At 34.6% G+C, this 16,980-nt stretch overlaps 1 protein-coding gene across 3 annotated transcripts in view; it reads right to left on the reverse strand.

Annotated features, from left to right (window-relative positions):
- Positions 1-16,980, reverse strand: part of LOC149805198 (pleckstrin homology domain-containing family D member 1-like) — a 106,771-nt gene that overhangs the window by 31,494 nt on the left and 58,297 nt on the right. For all 3 annotated transcript variants that reach the window (XM_089948347.1, XM_089948342.1, XM_089948350.1), the window contains exons 6-10: positions 9,352-9,404; positions 7,969-8,063; positions 4,942-5,035; positions 3,221-3,402; positions 498-588 (exon numbers count right to left, since the gene is read on the reverse strand). In XM_089948347.1, coding sequence (XP_089804473.1) covers positions 498-588; positions 3,221-3,402; positions 4,942-5,035; positions 7,969-8,063; positions 9,352-9,404 — 515 coding nt within the window. The remainder of the gene's footprint in view (positions 1-497; positions 589-3,220; positions 3,403-4,941; positions 5,036-7,968; positions 8,064-9,351; positions 9,405-16,980) is intronic.

Here is a 16,980-nt window from a genome sequence, read left to right on the forward strand (position 1 = left end):
TTTACAATGGTCCCATATGCTTCATTTGCAATGGTCCCATATGCTTCATTTACAATGGTCCCATATGCTTCATGTGCAATGGTCCCATAAAAAGACATCCCAAGACTAAGAAATCTATTGCCACAAATTGCAATAATACTTGACAAGAAATTATCATAACAACATGCTCCTCCTATTGTCTTCAATGCAATATATTTTATTTTTAAATCCATGCTTATCCTAACCTGAACTTGTTGCAATGGGGTGGATGGGGTAGGGGGTGGAGCATGTGGTTTAAAATAGTGTAGTGACAAGTCTTGATTTAGCATTATAACAAGTACAATTTTGTATCTCTTGTTCTACATTTGGAACAATTTTGTATTTCTTGTTCTATATTTGGTGAAATAAAACCTCTGTAAATAAATATAAGTTCATTAATGGAGAATTTGTACCTCAAATACAACCTCTGTCCGAAGTATTGATAAAACTTATATGTAGAAACAGTAATCAGATCTCACCTTTATTGTATTCTGAAGTTCTGCTGCCTGTTCACTGAAAAGACTTTTCTCTTCCTGCAATATGCTTGCCTTCTCTTCATTGTCCTTCAACCTGAAAATATTAATATCAAATGTCAAATACTTCAAACAAACTCAACCAAAATCCCTGCCCCATAAAGATCTGTGTTTCCAAAACAGGTACCGTATTTGCCAGCCTATAAGACGATACTATTTTACCAGAAAATCTTAGCTTCAACTAATAATCCGAATCAACTTACATATGGATTATATTATTACGAAAAATAATGTGAAAAAATATTTCATTTTGGGGAAGAAATTGTGAATGAAAATATATAGGATTCCACATTAAGTATTTTAAACAATTATGAGATCGTCAGCATTAAAACAACATAGATCAGATGTAATTGCGCTAAAGCAGCATGCACCAGTAATGTAAGTTGTTTGTAATATACGTTGTTTAAATCTGATGACATATATGTGCATTAGAATTGACAAATTAGAAGATGAATGACCATGACAAAGACATATTCCATCACAATTTTCATCTTGCACCTAATGATCAAATAAAATGTATGCCCACTGACAGAGACAGAGAGAGAAACAGAGATGTCTTCGCAATTGTAAATCTGTATTGTTCACTTACCTGATGACTGATCTTACTTGTGTACAAGTGCAGTACCATATTCCATTATCAATTAATACCACTAGGTAAGCAATTCCTTCTAGGTTTTGTTGCCACTTCCATTATGACAAGAATCACATGGTTTTGTTGTGGTATTTACATGCTAATTAAATATGCTATGGCTGTATTCAGTCATTCCAAGATAACACCTGTCTGAGGTCAAAACTCAGCAGACCAGATCAGATTAGTGAGGCTACTGATAGGGAAATGAGGCTACCCATAGGTATTCTGAATACTGTACCATATAATGAAAGAAATGCCAGGTGGTTACTCATGTCAATTTCTCAGCCAGTGACATTTCTGAACTTGCCCATGGAACCAACAGCAATTTAAAGTACATCTAGTATGAGCAAAGATCAAAAACAGTTGCTGCCTCAGTACAGGAAGAGTACATGCACTTTAAACAAAATCTTATTTGTTGGGAATGGAGAGGTTGTTATACTTGCAAAGAAAATTAGACATCATGTAAAATAATCTTTCTTGGGAATTAACCTAACAGAGTCTATATTGATATAACTAGTGTGAATATTTAAAACCCAAAGGAGTATGGTACATATTTTCATAGTTTACAGTGCACTGTTTCATTTATTAATGTTTTTTTCTCTTTGAGATAAACTTCAGCAACATGGTGGCAATAAAGTAAAAATAAAATGCACAAAAACCCATAAATAGACGAACTCTCTCTCTCTCCTATGTCAGACCATACTTTATTTTTGATCATGAGGTGCAAGAAGAAAAATGTGATGGAATACATATGCATCCTTCTCTCTGTATTTCTCTTCCCCACAAACCCCACCCTTACAACAAACAAACTAGAAAAAATATTTTAGTACTAATGATGCAATTTCCCTATCACTGGTAATCTGAAATAACATACAGTGATATGTTTAATATTTATGAAACTAGAAGTTATTATAATTTAATTCCACACGGCATCACGAGTTTTATCCTCTCTGTAACTCAATAAATCTTTGGGTCAGCATCATTACATATAGCTAAAAGTACATAACATATTTCCTGTGAAACAAATTAAGTATTTATAGTTACATTTAATGATCCTAACTGGAAAGGTTACTGAGTTACAGATAGGATAAAATTCACGATGCCATGTGGAACAAAGTGAAAAACACATTCCAAGGTATTATCTAGCCTTGTCTTATACTCAGCATCAAATCAACTTACATACGAATGAAGGATGGACAATTTGCCAAATTTGCTGATTTGACTAATACTCCACATCGACTTATAGGCCAGCAAATATTGTACAAACCAACTGCAGACCAGACAAAGTAAAAAAATGATCAAAAATAATTTAGAAAAATGTTACAAACTGCTATATTGACATGAAAATCTTATCAAGACATCTGAATATGGATACAAATTTCATGTCTACTTCAAGTATTTGTCTTTTAATCATGTTTGTTGTTAATATATCCAGTCTTCAAGTAGTGTAAACATAATAAAAGTTGCATTGTGCTATTTGCTGTTTTCACTCTGCCTGAAATGAAGGCCATATTCTGTTTGTATTCTGTGGTATTAATCATCATTGTGTAAAAAAACAGCTTCGAGAGTATAGCATTCTGCTCGTTAGGCAGATGGGAATGAAATGTAATGGCCAATATCCTCCACTATTTCAAATGGCAGCTTACATCAGTAAGACACAACATTTACAATAAATATGTGGAACACCAAGTCATGCCCATAAACTGTACTGTGATGTTTCAGGTATTTCTGTAAGGGTCTGAAAATGGGAGTTCCGGGACACATTTCTTCAAAAGCTGAGTCAGAGTTATAGAACTTGCAAACTAAATTCTGAAAAATCTGGGTCTGTGACCAGGAAATGAAGATCAAGGAAGCAGACACTCTCACTACAGAAAGCTCTGGGTATGTTATATGATTTTAACAAGATTAAATATAGTTACACACTTATTAATGTTAACATTACTAGCAATACCAGAATTGTTCTGAAGAAAATGTTATCCATTTTTCGATCTTTGTTGAAATAGATGAGACATTAAAAATGCCTCTTATAATGCTTAACCTTTCCTCTGCAAAGTGCTTCTCTTCCTCTATTGCTAGCATTCTCTGCTCTATTTCTCGAAGCTGTGCCTTGATTTCCTTTTCTGTATGGGATAGGTTCGCTTTCTCCTGAGACAGTTGCTCTGTCATGCTTTCCTGACGTTTCAACATTCCCATCACCCTTTCCTTCTCTGCGCTCAATGACTAAAACACAATTGGAAAACAGCATAAATTTTTATTTATGTATACATGTTAGCTTATTTCAGTATATTAAATGAGTGTGTCATAGTGTGGCTTTTACATCTGTAAATGGCTCAGTTTACACTTGTCAACAACAAAAAATGTTTGTTATCATGTTGTATTCAATGAAAAAAAGCTGGTGTTCATGACACAAGCATATTTCTTAACTATTGTTAGCTTAACTGCATCTGTCATATTAAGAAATGAAAGCGATACATAATGAAATGAAACAATTCCAATTAGAGCAAGGTACATCATGTACACTGCCCCTGTTTGCAATGAGTCTGTAAGGTACATGAAGGAAATTAGAATGGCTTTCAATTAAATGGCATTGTTGCAGTTACTGTTTACTACCTACATAATTTGAAATTACTGTTAACATTGCAGCCATACTGATATAGAATACTCAAGAGGGGAGGGGGGCAATTTTGACCTACTTGTCTAACAAGATTGATTTGAGGAAAATGATCTAAAAATTCAAATTTATTTGTTTTTCAAAAGTAGGCAAAGTACATGAAATTTCACTTGCCCAACAATGAGGTTCAGGTGTCTGGGCCAAATGAGTTAAGACTTCATCATCTCCTACTTCTCCTGGCTGATACTGATGGAACAATTTAACTGGTAACTGTTAACTGAATAATGGATTGACTCTTGGATCAAACGAAGACCAAAACTGACTTAATTAAACACAAAGCATTCCAAGTAGCATTCAAGTGAAAAAGAATAACACTTAAACCCTTAAATCCTAGCCTCATTTCTACAGAATAACCTCCAACAATAGTCCTACTATCCAGATAGTAATTTACTTTTCCAAATGGGGGACCCAGACCGAGTGGTCTAAAGCGCTCATCATTATGGATCACTGCCATCTCACCTCTGTCTGTGTGGGTTTGAGTCTTGGATTCAGCCAATGTGGGTATGTGAGATAGCTTGCCATTAGCTTCTTGTAGGTCAGTGGTTTTTCCCCTGGGTTTTCCTCCAACATTAATACTGGCTGCCATGTATAGCCTATTTTGTGCTGAAAAATGACGTTAAACCCTACAACAACAACAACTTTTCCAAGTGTTGATTTTTAATAAATTTTACCTCCATTTAACAGATGCCTCTTAAAAACTGCCAATATTTTTGTTTATAGGAAGAAGTCAAAACATAACCGAAAAAGGAAATTCATATGACTTCTATCAAAAAAGCATTAGAACATGTTAATGTGTACAACTGCATATGGAAGTCCAGAGTTATGCATAAAACAACAAAAATGAATGTTTTCTGCTTCCTTGGCCATTTCATCAGCTCAGTGGTTGGCATGTTAGACTCGTCACCAGAAGGGTGCAGGTTGGAATCCTGCCCAAACCATACCAAGTCAGCCACAGTGGTGTTTCTAGACACAATATAACCTATGAAAAGTGGTGTACCATTAAACACCAATCAATCAACCATACTTCTTATTCGTATCTACCTAAGGCCATTCATTCATTCAAACAAGATAAAATGGCATGACTGTACCTTCAGATTACTCTGTTGACCTTTTAACTGTTCTGCCAGTTCATACCTCTCTGACTCCAAGGCACTCATAAAATTCTGTGTCTCATCCAACTCACTGGAATTAAATTTATACTGTTAGCTACAATCATCATGGAAATAAGATTTGCTGCAAATCAGGTATATGTATGATTGTTTATTAAAAAAATAACTTATCACAAGTTCTTAGAGAAGAAATGTCTATTTTTATTTAAATTGGGTATGACTGAGCAATCACTTTACAGTAGTCACAATGTACTGTGGATTCCTTCTTTTTATGGATATAAGTGTCACAGGCACGTCTGTTTATGTTTATTCATTTGGTATTTACCTCAGGATGGATCCTATTCAAATAGATATTTACATTTGCAATTTGTAGTAAATATCAAAATGTAAAACTTGGTTCCCTGCAACAGACCCTGTTACATAAATGTACCAAATATGTACATTGTTTGTATTTCACGTGTCACCGTCTCATTGTTTTTCATTTACAATCTTGGAAATGCATTCAGATTTTGTGTTCGCTGCTTTTATTCATCATTACCTTTCACTTTCACTTAATAGGAATAAAACGGAAACACATTTATTGCAGTTGGATTTTCTGCTTTTAAGTGTAAATGGAGAGAACTAAAGATTTCCTATCTTGTTTTATCAAAAGTGTGCTTTATTGAAATAGAAACGGCATAAATGCAAGACAGCTTGGATTTATGAAACATTACAATATATTCAAGAATGCAAAAAGTTTAAGAATATAAATGTTGTGTATAGCTGTCAGGTAATTTTACTTCTTATTGCATCTCATTCAAATAAAGATTGTACAGAGAGAAATATGTGACAGAACCAGGATATCGAATCAGAAGATTTCATAATTTTGATCAATTGAATGGATTCTTTATTGGTAGCATTTCTTGTCGACATAAATTAGCTTTTATATGATTCAATAGTATTTCTTGTCTATGTTAATTGGCTTGTAAATCAGTAGGATTTCCTGTCTATGTTAATTGGCTTGTAAATCAGTAGGATTTCTTGTCTATGTTAATTGGCTTGTAAATCAGTAGTATTTCTTGTCTATGTTAACTGGCTTGTAAATCAGTAGTATTTCTTGTCTATGTTAACTGGCTTGTAAATCAGTAGGATTTCTTATCAACATAAATGTAGTGTGTTATGAGTAGACTGAAAACAAGTGCATATTTTCCCATAATATGTATTCTCTTCTGATTAAAATTAAACAGCAAGTTTTCAACATGAAATAAATTCTGACAGCATTGGTGAAATAAATTCTGCAAATTAAATGTAAAAGGAATAGTTGTATATATGCAAATATTTTCTCTACATAAAATCCACTAGTTTACTGACTGGTGCCCACTGGTTTTGTTTGCATTCCATTTGCATTCATTCTGTATTCCATTTGCATTCATTCTGCATTCCATGTGCATTCATTCTACATTCCATTCGCATTCATTCTATATTCCATTTGTGTTCATTCTGCATTTCGTTTCTGCATTCATTCTGTATTCCATTTGCATTCATTCTGCATTCCATTTGCATTCATTCTGCATTCCATTTTCATTCATTCTGCATTCCATTTGCATTCATTCTGCATTCCATTGGCTTTCATTATGCATTCCATTTTCATTCATTCTGCATTCCATTTGCATTCATTCTGCACTCCATTTGCATTCATTCTGCATTCCATTTTCATTCATTCTGCATTCCATTTTCATTCAGTCTGCATTCCATTTTCATTCATTCTGCACTCCATTTGCATTCATTCTGCATTCCATTTTCATTCATTCTGCATTCCATTTGCATTCATTCTGTTCTCCATTTGCATTCATTCTGTATTCCATTTGCATTCATTCTGCATTCCATTTTCATTCATTTTGCATTTTGTTTGCATTCATTCTGCATTCCGTTTGCATCCTGTTTTCATTTCACTGGTAAAATTAGCCATTTCAGGATGTGTACAATGTAATAAAGGTGAATCCACAACATGTAATTTTTTTCAAAGTTGCTCTTGTCATTTGTGAAAATTATCAAGGCAGTTGCTATATTAGAATTACACTTCATTAGAAAATGAATTTAAGCATGGTACAGTTGTGGCATGACTCCCAAATTTTTAAAATAATTTCAATGACTTCTTTAAGTATTACAAAGTTTTCATGTCAAAATTACCAATAATTTAATTTCATAATTTGTCAAGATGTATTCTTGAGGAAAAAACATTTTATCACCACCTCTTGATTACTTCTGAAAGAGATTAGCATGGCCATCTGTTCAGCTGGAGTAGTGAAGGAACATGTTAAAGATGGACACAGAGACAGCCATACTGGATGTCAGATTATCAACATTTTCTTTTAGGATCACCAGGACATCATGAGAAGTCTATAAGTATAACCCCATGTCAATAAGATCATCAGAAGTGGTTTCAATAACAAGATTTTCCAGATGGCTACCATGTAGGTTGTTTTATGGCACAGTGTGTGTGTCCGTGTGTGTGTCTGTGTGTGTGAAAACATGATTTGGATTTTAATGTAGCTTCAACAATTTTTCAGTCATATCACTACCATGTCTGCAGTATGTCAGTTTATAATGATGTCTAGCATTGTGTCACAGACATTCAGCATGATGTCCCAACCAGTCACATTATCCTGACACAAGGCCAACCAGTCCTAACATTAACCTCTTAATGCTGAGTGCCTAGCAAGGCAGCTGTTAGGGCCATTTCTATTAAGTCTTTGGTATAATTCAGCTGGGGTTCAAACCCACAACCTCCTACATCGGAGACAGATGCTCTAACTATTAGGTCACCAGAGCGGTCTCAGAAACACGAATAGATTTAGTGCTGAGGCACTTGCAGGGCAGTAAATCACCAGAAGAAAACAAAGAACATATACTCTGATTTGTCAGTCCATCATGACATATCAGGGTCTCTGTTGTTATAGACTGGTACACATAATATGCAAGCACATATGGCAGCTTGCTACCAAAATGCATGATTTTCTATCAAACCTTTTCACTCTCTCAAACTCTTCCTTCATTTCGTCAGCAAAGGTCTCCATTTTTGCCTTCTCTTTTGCCAGTTCTTCATTTAATCTCTCTAGCTCCTGCAAAAGAGTTTTCAAAATTTCCTGTAACTTGTGCTGCTTGACATTTATTTTTACTTTTTCTTCTCAGAAGCTGCTTGGTTATTTATCAACTTAGGAAACATTCAATATTTTTATATGTTGCTGCATTTTGCCAGGAGTAAATGAAACATTCCAAAACAATATCTTCCTGGAAATCTGTACCCTTCCGTCATTAAAAACTACATAAGATGTACCATTATTAAGGAAGAAAAACTCAAGCAAATACCCCAAATAAGAAAAGTGTATTCTAACAAACTGCCAGCATTACCTACATGCTATCAAGCATCGTTAGATATTTCTGAATAATTCTATCACAGCAAAAAATTGCCTATTGTTATGATAATTCTTTGAACAAAATTGAGGAAAAAAATATTTAAAAAAACTGAATTTATAAAAGTAATGCTCAAAATTGTGAAAAGGCTTTAATTACTTGTCTACATTTAATTAATTCCACTTTCCACACAACAGAGCCAAATTTATAAAAAAATACAGGAAATTATTTATAAATTTTATCACTTACTGTTCATTAAATAATTATTTTTTAATATTTCTGAAGTACTTCACTGCTTACATTTGAATTGTTTATATGCCCAAGTCATTATTATATTAAATGGAAACTAACCACACTATTGCATCTTGGTAAATTTTGCACATGAAATACAATCATACATCGCTGTTCTAGCATCTGTTATCATATTATCTAATTAAAGATTTCATTCAGTGCAATAATGGGCTTCATGTATTCGTTGACAATGAAAATAATGATAACAGTATATGTGTCGTTTTTGCAGAACATTACAAATTTGTACTGCTTAATCCAACAGTATTATTTTGATGACCTGTCACATTTACCAAGCATAATGTAAATCTAACCGGAAACTGCATCGTACCGGATCAGCCCATGTACTGGCTGATCAATATTTTAAATGTTTATCTACAAATAATTTAAAGAGAACACCTTAAATCAGGATATTAGTGTATTATGAGATCTGGACTCATATTCTCAAAATATTTTGAGAAAGAAACAGAATCCAAAATCACTCCCTAGCGTGAACCATGATACCTGATTTTGTGATTTTTCACCACCTAGCATGGACCCTGATTACTGATGTTGGAATTTTTCACCCCCTTAGTTTCTTACTAAAAAGGTTTTGTACTTATGAAGCCTGGATTTACACTGTTAGCAGTGGTGCACAGTCAAAAGGAATGGCTTGTACTGGAATAAAGAGAATAGACTACACTAAATTTATTACATAAAGATATTTACCCAAGTCTTTTCTCGTTCGTCAGCAAGTTCTAAAACTTCTGATTGTAGTCTGTCTGTTTGAAAGGGAAAATACAATGTAATTAAACTGAAGGTTACTGCAAATTATTAAAGATTAGTTTGCTGTGCTCTAAAATTACTAAAACAGAGTCATGAAGTGAAATAAAAAAAGAAGTTCTTATCTAATTCAGTGAATGGTTCGAGATGTGATAGCATAAAAGTAACTGACATCTTATCACATATGATATGAATACAGTGTGACCCCACGAGAGCACACTCAGTCATAACACAAATTCGGATACAACACGGTTGTGGAATAGCCCCCAAAATCTCATAAACTTGTATTTTTCTCATACATAAAAAAATTCTTTCATAAAAGTAAGAAAAAAAACGTAAAAAGTTTATTAACATCATGTATGAACAATACAAGATGATCGTGGTGTGGCTCCTTAAATTTTATATGTATTTTTCTCATACACGAAAAAAATAGTCTTTTCTTCTTAAAAGTACGATAAATAATGTGTAAAAAGTTTATTCAGGGATCATCAAACTGTGATTTGTTTTCCTTATTGGCAGCAAAATATACCATCCGGCAATTATTTTTCTATTGGTGATATTGTTGGCTGTTTAAACTTGTATATACAAGCATTGGTTTGGATTAGAGAAATTCAGAGGCTTCATGGAAGAAAGCTGCACACTTGATATAAAATGCACTGAAATTTATCTATTGTTACGTAAACAAATTCTTTCTCCATCTTAACAGTGCATTGTTACATCATAATCTGCTTATGTATACATCTAGCATAAGTAATGTATGTTGTGAGATGTCTGCTTTTTTTTTTTTGTTGACATTTCTGGTAGCGGAGATCAACTGAATGAGGTATTATCTCATAATCTCTATTCGTTGGATTTTCGGCTGCTTGCTAGTAATTAATATATTTACACAGACTGACATTTGTATGTGGATGGTAAGTAAAATTCCTCTTTTCTTCACTCAGAATTAAATCCTCCAGTACACTCACATTTTCTGTAGTAATCCCTGTCATCAAACCAGAACACCTGCAACTCTATCATCCACTGACCCTTCTTTAAATTTCTGATGCATGCATGGAAGGCAGAATCACTCTGCTACTACAAATGAAGAAGAAGAAAAAAAACCACAAGATCTAACTTGTTGGTCTATTCAATAGGCAGGGAGTAACAGTAACTACAACTGACCAAATGATGGCCAATTCCTTTTTTAAAAATGTACCCAGATGAAATAGTTTGCTGAATTTTCAAAGAAAACAGATTACCTTTTGAGGCACTGATTGTTATGAAAACATCCTAATCAAGTAGAACAAAAATCAGTTTCAATCATGCAAAACAATTATTTGATGTTGCTGCAACAATATAAAAAATTTGCTTGGTTCTCCAACGCTGTCCTTTAGCAGTGACTTCAATAACGCATGCACCCTACATCAAAGAAAGCCGACTAGAATCTTCAATAAAATCAAAGAACCTTTCTTCAAAGCAAGTCAGTACAGACATGATTTTGGTCTTCTGTAAAAAAAGCTGAAAAAAGTTTAAGGGGGGTTTGGGGGTTCTCAGGGGCAGCACCCCCAATTAAGGAGTCCAGAGGGCTGAAGGCCTATGGCCAAAAACGCATTTTATACTCATAAAAAACTGCACCTGGTGCAACTTATGATCATAATATAAACCAAAATAATCATCTGAAAAAGTAATAAACTTACCAAATATGTTCAACTTTATTTCAATAATTTCACAATATTTATATAGCGTGGGTACGTGGGAAAGCCTGCCAGTAGCTTCTCGTGGGTCGGTGGTTCTTCCCTGAGTTTTCCAGGGTTCTTCCTCCACCATTTATACTGGCCGCCATGTATAGCCTATCTTGTGCTGAAAAATGGCGTTAAACCCAACAACAACAACAACAATAACAACAATATTTATAGTCACATGAATTTGTTCTCCAATACTTTTGATGCTACAGTTATTTCATGTGCATGTAAGTATTCACATCATAATTAAGACACAATAATTTCTCAATTTCTGCAGCAAATGTAGTATACTTCTCTCTTTACATAACAAATTTGTAAAATAAACACCCAAGTACATCAACTATATACAAATAATCCCATACATTCACTTGTCTTTTTCTCGAATGGACACAACCTGTTGATATGCCAGTTGAGCTCTTTTTGTGGCTTTGGCAAAGATTTCTTTAGCCTTCCCTTTTGTCATCACTGACTTTTTTGGCTCAATTATCAATAATTTCTTTTCCTTCTCAATGAGAGAGAGCCTTTTTCCTTTCAAGCTGGTACTTTGTATTGGTGACATACACAGCACATATTCTGACAGAGGGCTACATCTGTTCTGTCATGCAAGAAATCTTTCTTCTTACAGTAATTAACTGCACTTTTTTCAGATGCCTTCTAAGCGTCAATTTTTCCATATGCAGCTTGTTTTGTAGGTGCTGTTCCAAACTCTTTCAACCGCAATTACCGTAATTCAGATCTTTATTACAGAGGTCACAAAATGCCAGTCCTCTAGTGTTCAGTTTACTTATAAACTGATCAACTAAATTTCCGTCAGCTTTGCACTCCAGTCACTCCCACTTCCATATGTTTTTTAAACCTTTATCTAAACTTTTCGTGTCATGGTCTCTCTCAACAAATCAGGATGCCAAGTTTTGCAAACATGTTTCTTCTTCCCATTGCCATCAGTTTCCATTAAACAAAGATTCATTGGATGAATTTAAACCTTTGTCCAATCAGAATACTCTCTACAAGACTTGTGTGCTAATATAAGGAACAAATAATTTACAAGGGTTGTTGCAGAATGGGAGCGGTCAGACCATTTTTAAAAAAGGATTGGAGATGATATAATAAACGGACTATATTAAGAAAAATCTGATTCAAGTCAGGAGAAAAGCAGAATTCCACTTTAGAACAGAGAAAATGATGTCTGTCAGTACCAGATTTAAATAAAAGCAATGGAATCTGATGGATTGTTTCATTTTCCAACGTGATTAGAACATGCTTACTGTGCTGTGAAAGATTCCTTTTTGCAGGAAAAAAGGTTATGCTTGCAAATGCTACCAATGGCAGCTTAAAATGCAAACTAACTTTTACCGACTTGGGATGTACTGAAAAGTAAATGTGCTTCATCATTTGTTATGATATTGTGCTATTGTTTTGCACTGAATTCAGACCTATATGACCTGTGATAAAATTACTGAACATTTTAAATCTGTGTGAGTGTGCATATTTATGATGGAATTTTACCTGTATTCTTGATTCAATGTATGTGATGAGATTTGCAGGTGAGTACATGGTGTTCTATTCATGCTATAATTATATATATATATATATATATATATATATATATATATATATATATATATATATATATATATATATATATATATATATATATATATATATATATATATATAAACAATATACACATATATATACCAATGCGTTGTTCTCTGAATAAAGTAAAATATTATATATGCTTCTTTGTTTTCACTACAGGTGTATTTCTCATTTAATATGCATTGATTTAAGATCATAACTGTGCCAATGAAGCATGTATTTTTGCACCTGCATTTATTACCTACCTCCTCACCCCCACCAATTTTTTGGGGAACATGCATTATTTTCTTCCGCTAACTGACCTATTTGCTCAAAACACAGTTCAGTCTATAACATGGTCAGGTTCTATGGCTCCTAACTACCGTGTTATAGCGGGGTCACACTGTACATGAATACAAAATTAAGAAATGGACAATTAAACTGACTGAAATGAGGATTTTTTTTGCATGTGAATTTATAACATACATGCAAGTAAAATAATGTGTAAACCTGAAGCACTGTATACCTAGTCCTGTCAGAAAATGTGGCATAACATTTTGTACATATGATTTAATTGATTAAATGTAGTTTAAGTAATATACAGTGCATCTTTCTCTGGCTTCTTGCTGGGCTGCAGTGTGGATAATTTGCTATTTGTGGAGCCCATTTTTTCTGCAACAAAACAATCTATATCGGACATGATATTTCATATGGATAAATGCCTATTCATTCTGCATCATAGAGCATCTAAGAATGACATTTTCCGTCAAGGTGTGCATATCATATTAATGCTATGGACTATGATGTCCTTGTTTGTCCTTTCCAAGTGATAAGGAAATTCCATCATACCTGGATAGTAGCTGGAGCTTGTGATCCACTGTTCCTCATGGACAATGGTCGCGCCTTAAGTAGAACTATCTTTATTGCTACCATTAAGGCTGTTTTGCTCAGGTTAGGTTATGATTCACATCGCAATAATGAACACACCTTCCACATCAGGGCAGCTACCAGTGCTTCTAAGGCTGGAATTCTAGACCATCTGATCCAACCTTGGGTTGATGGTCCTCTAATGTATATTGTAGATATATTTTGGTGTACCCCAACAGAGTTTGCTTTGTGTTGAGGCAGATGTCACAGCCTGTGCCTCACTTGTCAGTTCATACTTGTGTCGATCAATGCATTATTTCCCTTCTTTACTTAGTGATACCATCGTACATTTTGGAACACTTCAGAGACGTTGTATAGCTGTACATGACAATCATTCATTTTCACATCCTATGTTACATTGTCATTTCAGCTGTATCTTCTATTAGTGAACAAGTGAATTCCTAACTGGTTATCAAATACATATACATTATAATACTGGTACCTTTAGGCACATCAGGAGTATCATGCATTTTGAAACCTAGTTCATGTGTTTTCCATGTTATTGCATTCTCAATCATCAATGTCTCTCTATACCTCGTATTAGTCTCTTGCAGCTCCACATACAGGTGTCAGACACTCTTCACAACCCTACAAACTCCCCCAAGTCTCTCTACCTGAGGTATTCCTGAAGAAAAATGCAGAGCTCTGCTGGTGCAGTTTGCTGTGACAGGATTTGCCCCCAATATGCAAATGATTATTTATATTTACAATAAAGTTATACTGAAAATATGTATTGTGTGTTATTTAAAATGGCAATTATGATCTCACAAACACTGAGAATGAGATGTCTGGTAAGTAATCTTTAATGTTTGAATATGGATTATTTGATACCTTTATTTGCTGTAAAAGTGAACATTTTTTAAAAAAATTTAGGTGTATTAATATTTTACTATTTCATCCTTACAGTAGGTTAATATTACATTTCCTATAAGACTTAAATTAGACAAGGACTTCAGTTGTGATTGCTTAAATTTTAGTTTTATTTGCTGTAGAAGCAAACTTTTTATTTTATTTTAGGTGTATTAATATTTTACTATTTCATCCTTACAGTAGGTTAATATTAAATTTTTATAAGACTTAAATTAGACATGGACTTCTTGCAAAATCTAACAGCCATGCCAATATGATTAACAAAATAATGACTATTTAACACAAAAACCTTTTACTCTAAAAATTGCTGCCTCTTAAAAAAACAACTACTTAGGCTCATTTAGAAAACTAAACTTTTCAAAAGTGGAATTTAAATGTACTTTGGGGGGAAGCAAAACAAATTTTAATTATATAATACCGCTACTATTGCATTCTTTTCCAGGACTACTAGTCCCCATTCCAAACTAAATATATTCTCTCCTCCATCTAGTAATTGGAGGGCCAGAAATGAAAAGAAAATGATTCCAGTCTGATGCCTTATTAAAAGCCAACATACAGAATACCTTCCACTCTTGACTTGGACCAAAACTACTGGACATCAGAACTAGTTAGGCAGAGGAATCTTTGCAATAGAAACAGGCAAATGGAGGAGCTAGAAACAGAAGTACCTCCTCAATGAGATGAAACCAGAGGAATTTTCTGTGGGAAGTATGTAAAGTGTTTGACTGCTGTAAGTGCAACATGCTTTTGAAGTTAAAATCACCCTTTAGCAAGGACAATTTAGTTTATTTTGAGACTGAAAAAAGATAAAAGAGATGACAGTTATGCATTACACAATTTGTCATTAATTAATGATTCATAAGTTTGAGAAGAAAAGTTAATAAGAAAACTTAAATATTTATTTATAATAAATACTGACTGATAAATAAAAGCAATATCCAGAGCAGAATATTCCACTGTGCAGCTAAGTTCAGGTGAACAAGATATTCAAACATGTTAATGTTTTCATGAGTTACTTAAGCAAACACAAATTCAAGGTTGCAAAACATATAAGATTTATCTCAACTCAATAGTACTATTTGTGCATTATGTACTATTAATTTCCGTTGTCATCCTAAAATTGTCTGTGTTCCCCAGATTTGGAGGGTGGGTGACAGTATCCCCATGCTTTTGAATCCAATGTGCAATACTGCAGAAGATCTGGACAGGAGAAGGCATGAGAAAGATACTCCCGACTGTAGGGAATCTTTTTGTCCTTGGTGCCAGAAAGTTTAAGACAACCTGATCAAACATGCAAACTTCCTCTTCCTACGACACCTGACCTGACAGGTGGGAAGGTGCAGGAGACAGCAATAATGAGAGATCACTGATTCCTTCTTTACCATCTTGGGGGTAAGTGGCAGCTACCCCACCCCATTTGTTTTTGTTAGCCAAGGTCAGAGTTGACAAAGCCTTTTCATGACCTGTCATGTCCACTATACATCAAAACCAAGGCAGGGGTATCCATGAGTCATCAATGTCAAGGGGGATGAAAGGAAGATTTACTTCCCAAGGGGGATGCTGATCTAATCCCCATCACTAGCCAGGCTCGTACAACCTAACTCCCTATCCCAACTGGGATTAAACATAGGAGCGGGTCAGGGGGTGTTGACCCCATCCTTATGCCCATACTGATAATCAAAACATGACTAACAGTGACTGGTGCTCAAAGCCTGAAGACAGGTGGGTAAACCATGGCTGCAGCCCAGTGACCAGTGCCTGGTGCAAGTGACCAGGCAAAGATCTATCCAGAGACAAAGATCTGACATACGAGACCACAACAGATCTAAGCAAGAAATTGTTGCTCATCCCTCTTGGGAAGGCATGATTAACTTATCTCAGTCACCAGGACATTAACCTTGCTCACAGGCAATTTCCCTCCCTTAGAATCGGCAGAGGATCAAGCCCATTCAAACCCTCACCCACAGTGATGGCTTCATAATGAGCATCAAACATCCTGGCCTTTAGGCAGTCTCCAAACCATGCAGGTCACTGTTACTTCCTGTACCACAGTAAGAGTTGACTTATACAACACAGGAAGAGACCCCCACCCCCCTTTTGAATGGAGGGAGTTATCTATTAATGATGAAGAGAAAGACATGCTCTTCTTCCTCATTCTGTATGTATGGTGGCTTCTGACAAGTCACACAATTGTGCTGGCAGATCTGGGAGTGTTTGTAAGGATTAATCAGTAGAACAAACAACATAGACCCTGATCTTTACAAGATAACCAGACAGGACTTAACTCACTGAAGACATCCATACAAGTCATTAATCTATAAGACAACCATACAAGTCATTACTCTATAAAACAACCACACAGGAATTAACTCATTGAAGACATCCATACAAGTCATTAATCTATAAGACAACCAAACAAGTCATTACTCTATAAGACAACCAGACAGGACTTTACTCACTGAAGACAACCATACAAGTC

The sequence above is a fragment of the Sinohyriopsis cumingii genome, chromosome 2 (genome assembly GCF_028554795.1).
Source record: "Sinohyriopsis cumingii isolate HCF-2022 chromosome 2, ASM2855479v2, whole genome shotgun sequence".
Classification (NCBI taxonomy): domain Eukaryota; kingdom Metazoa; phylum Mollusca; class Bivalvia; order Unionida; family Unionidae; genus Sinohyriopsis; species Sinohyriopsis cumingii.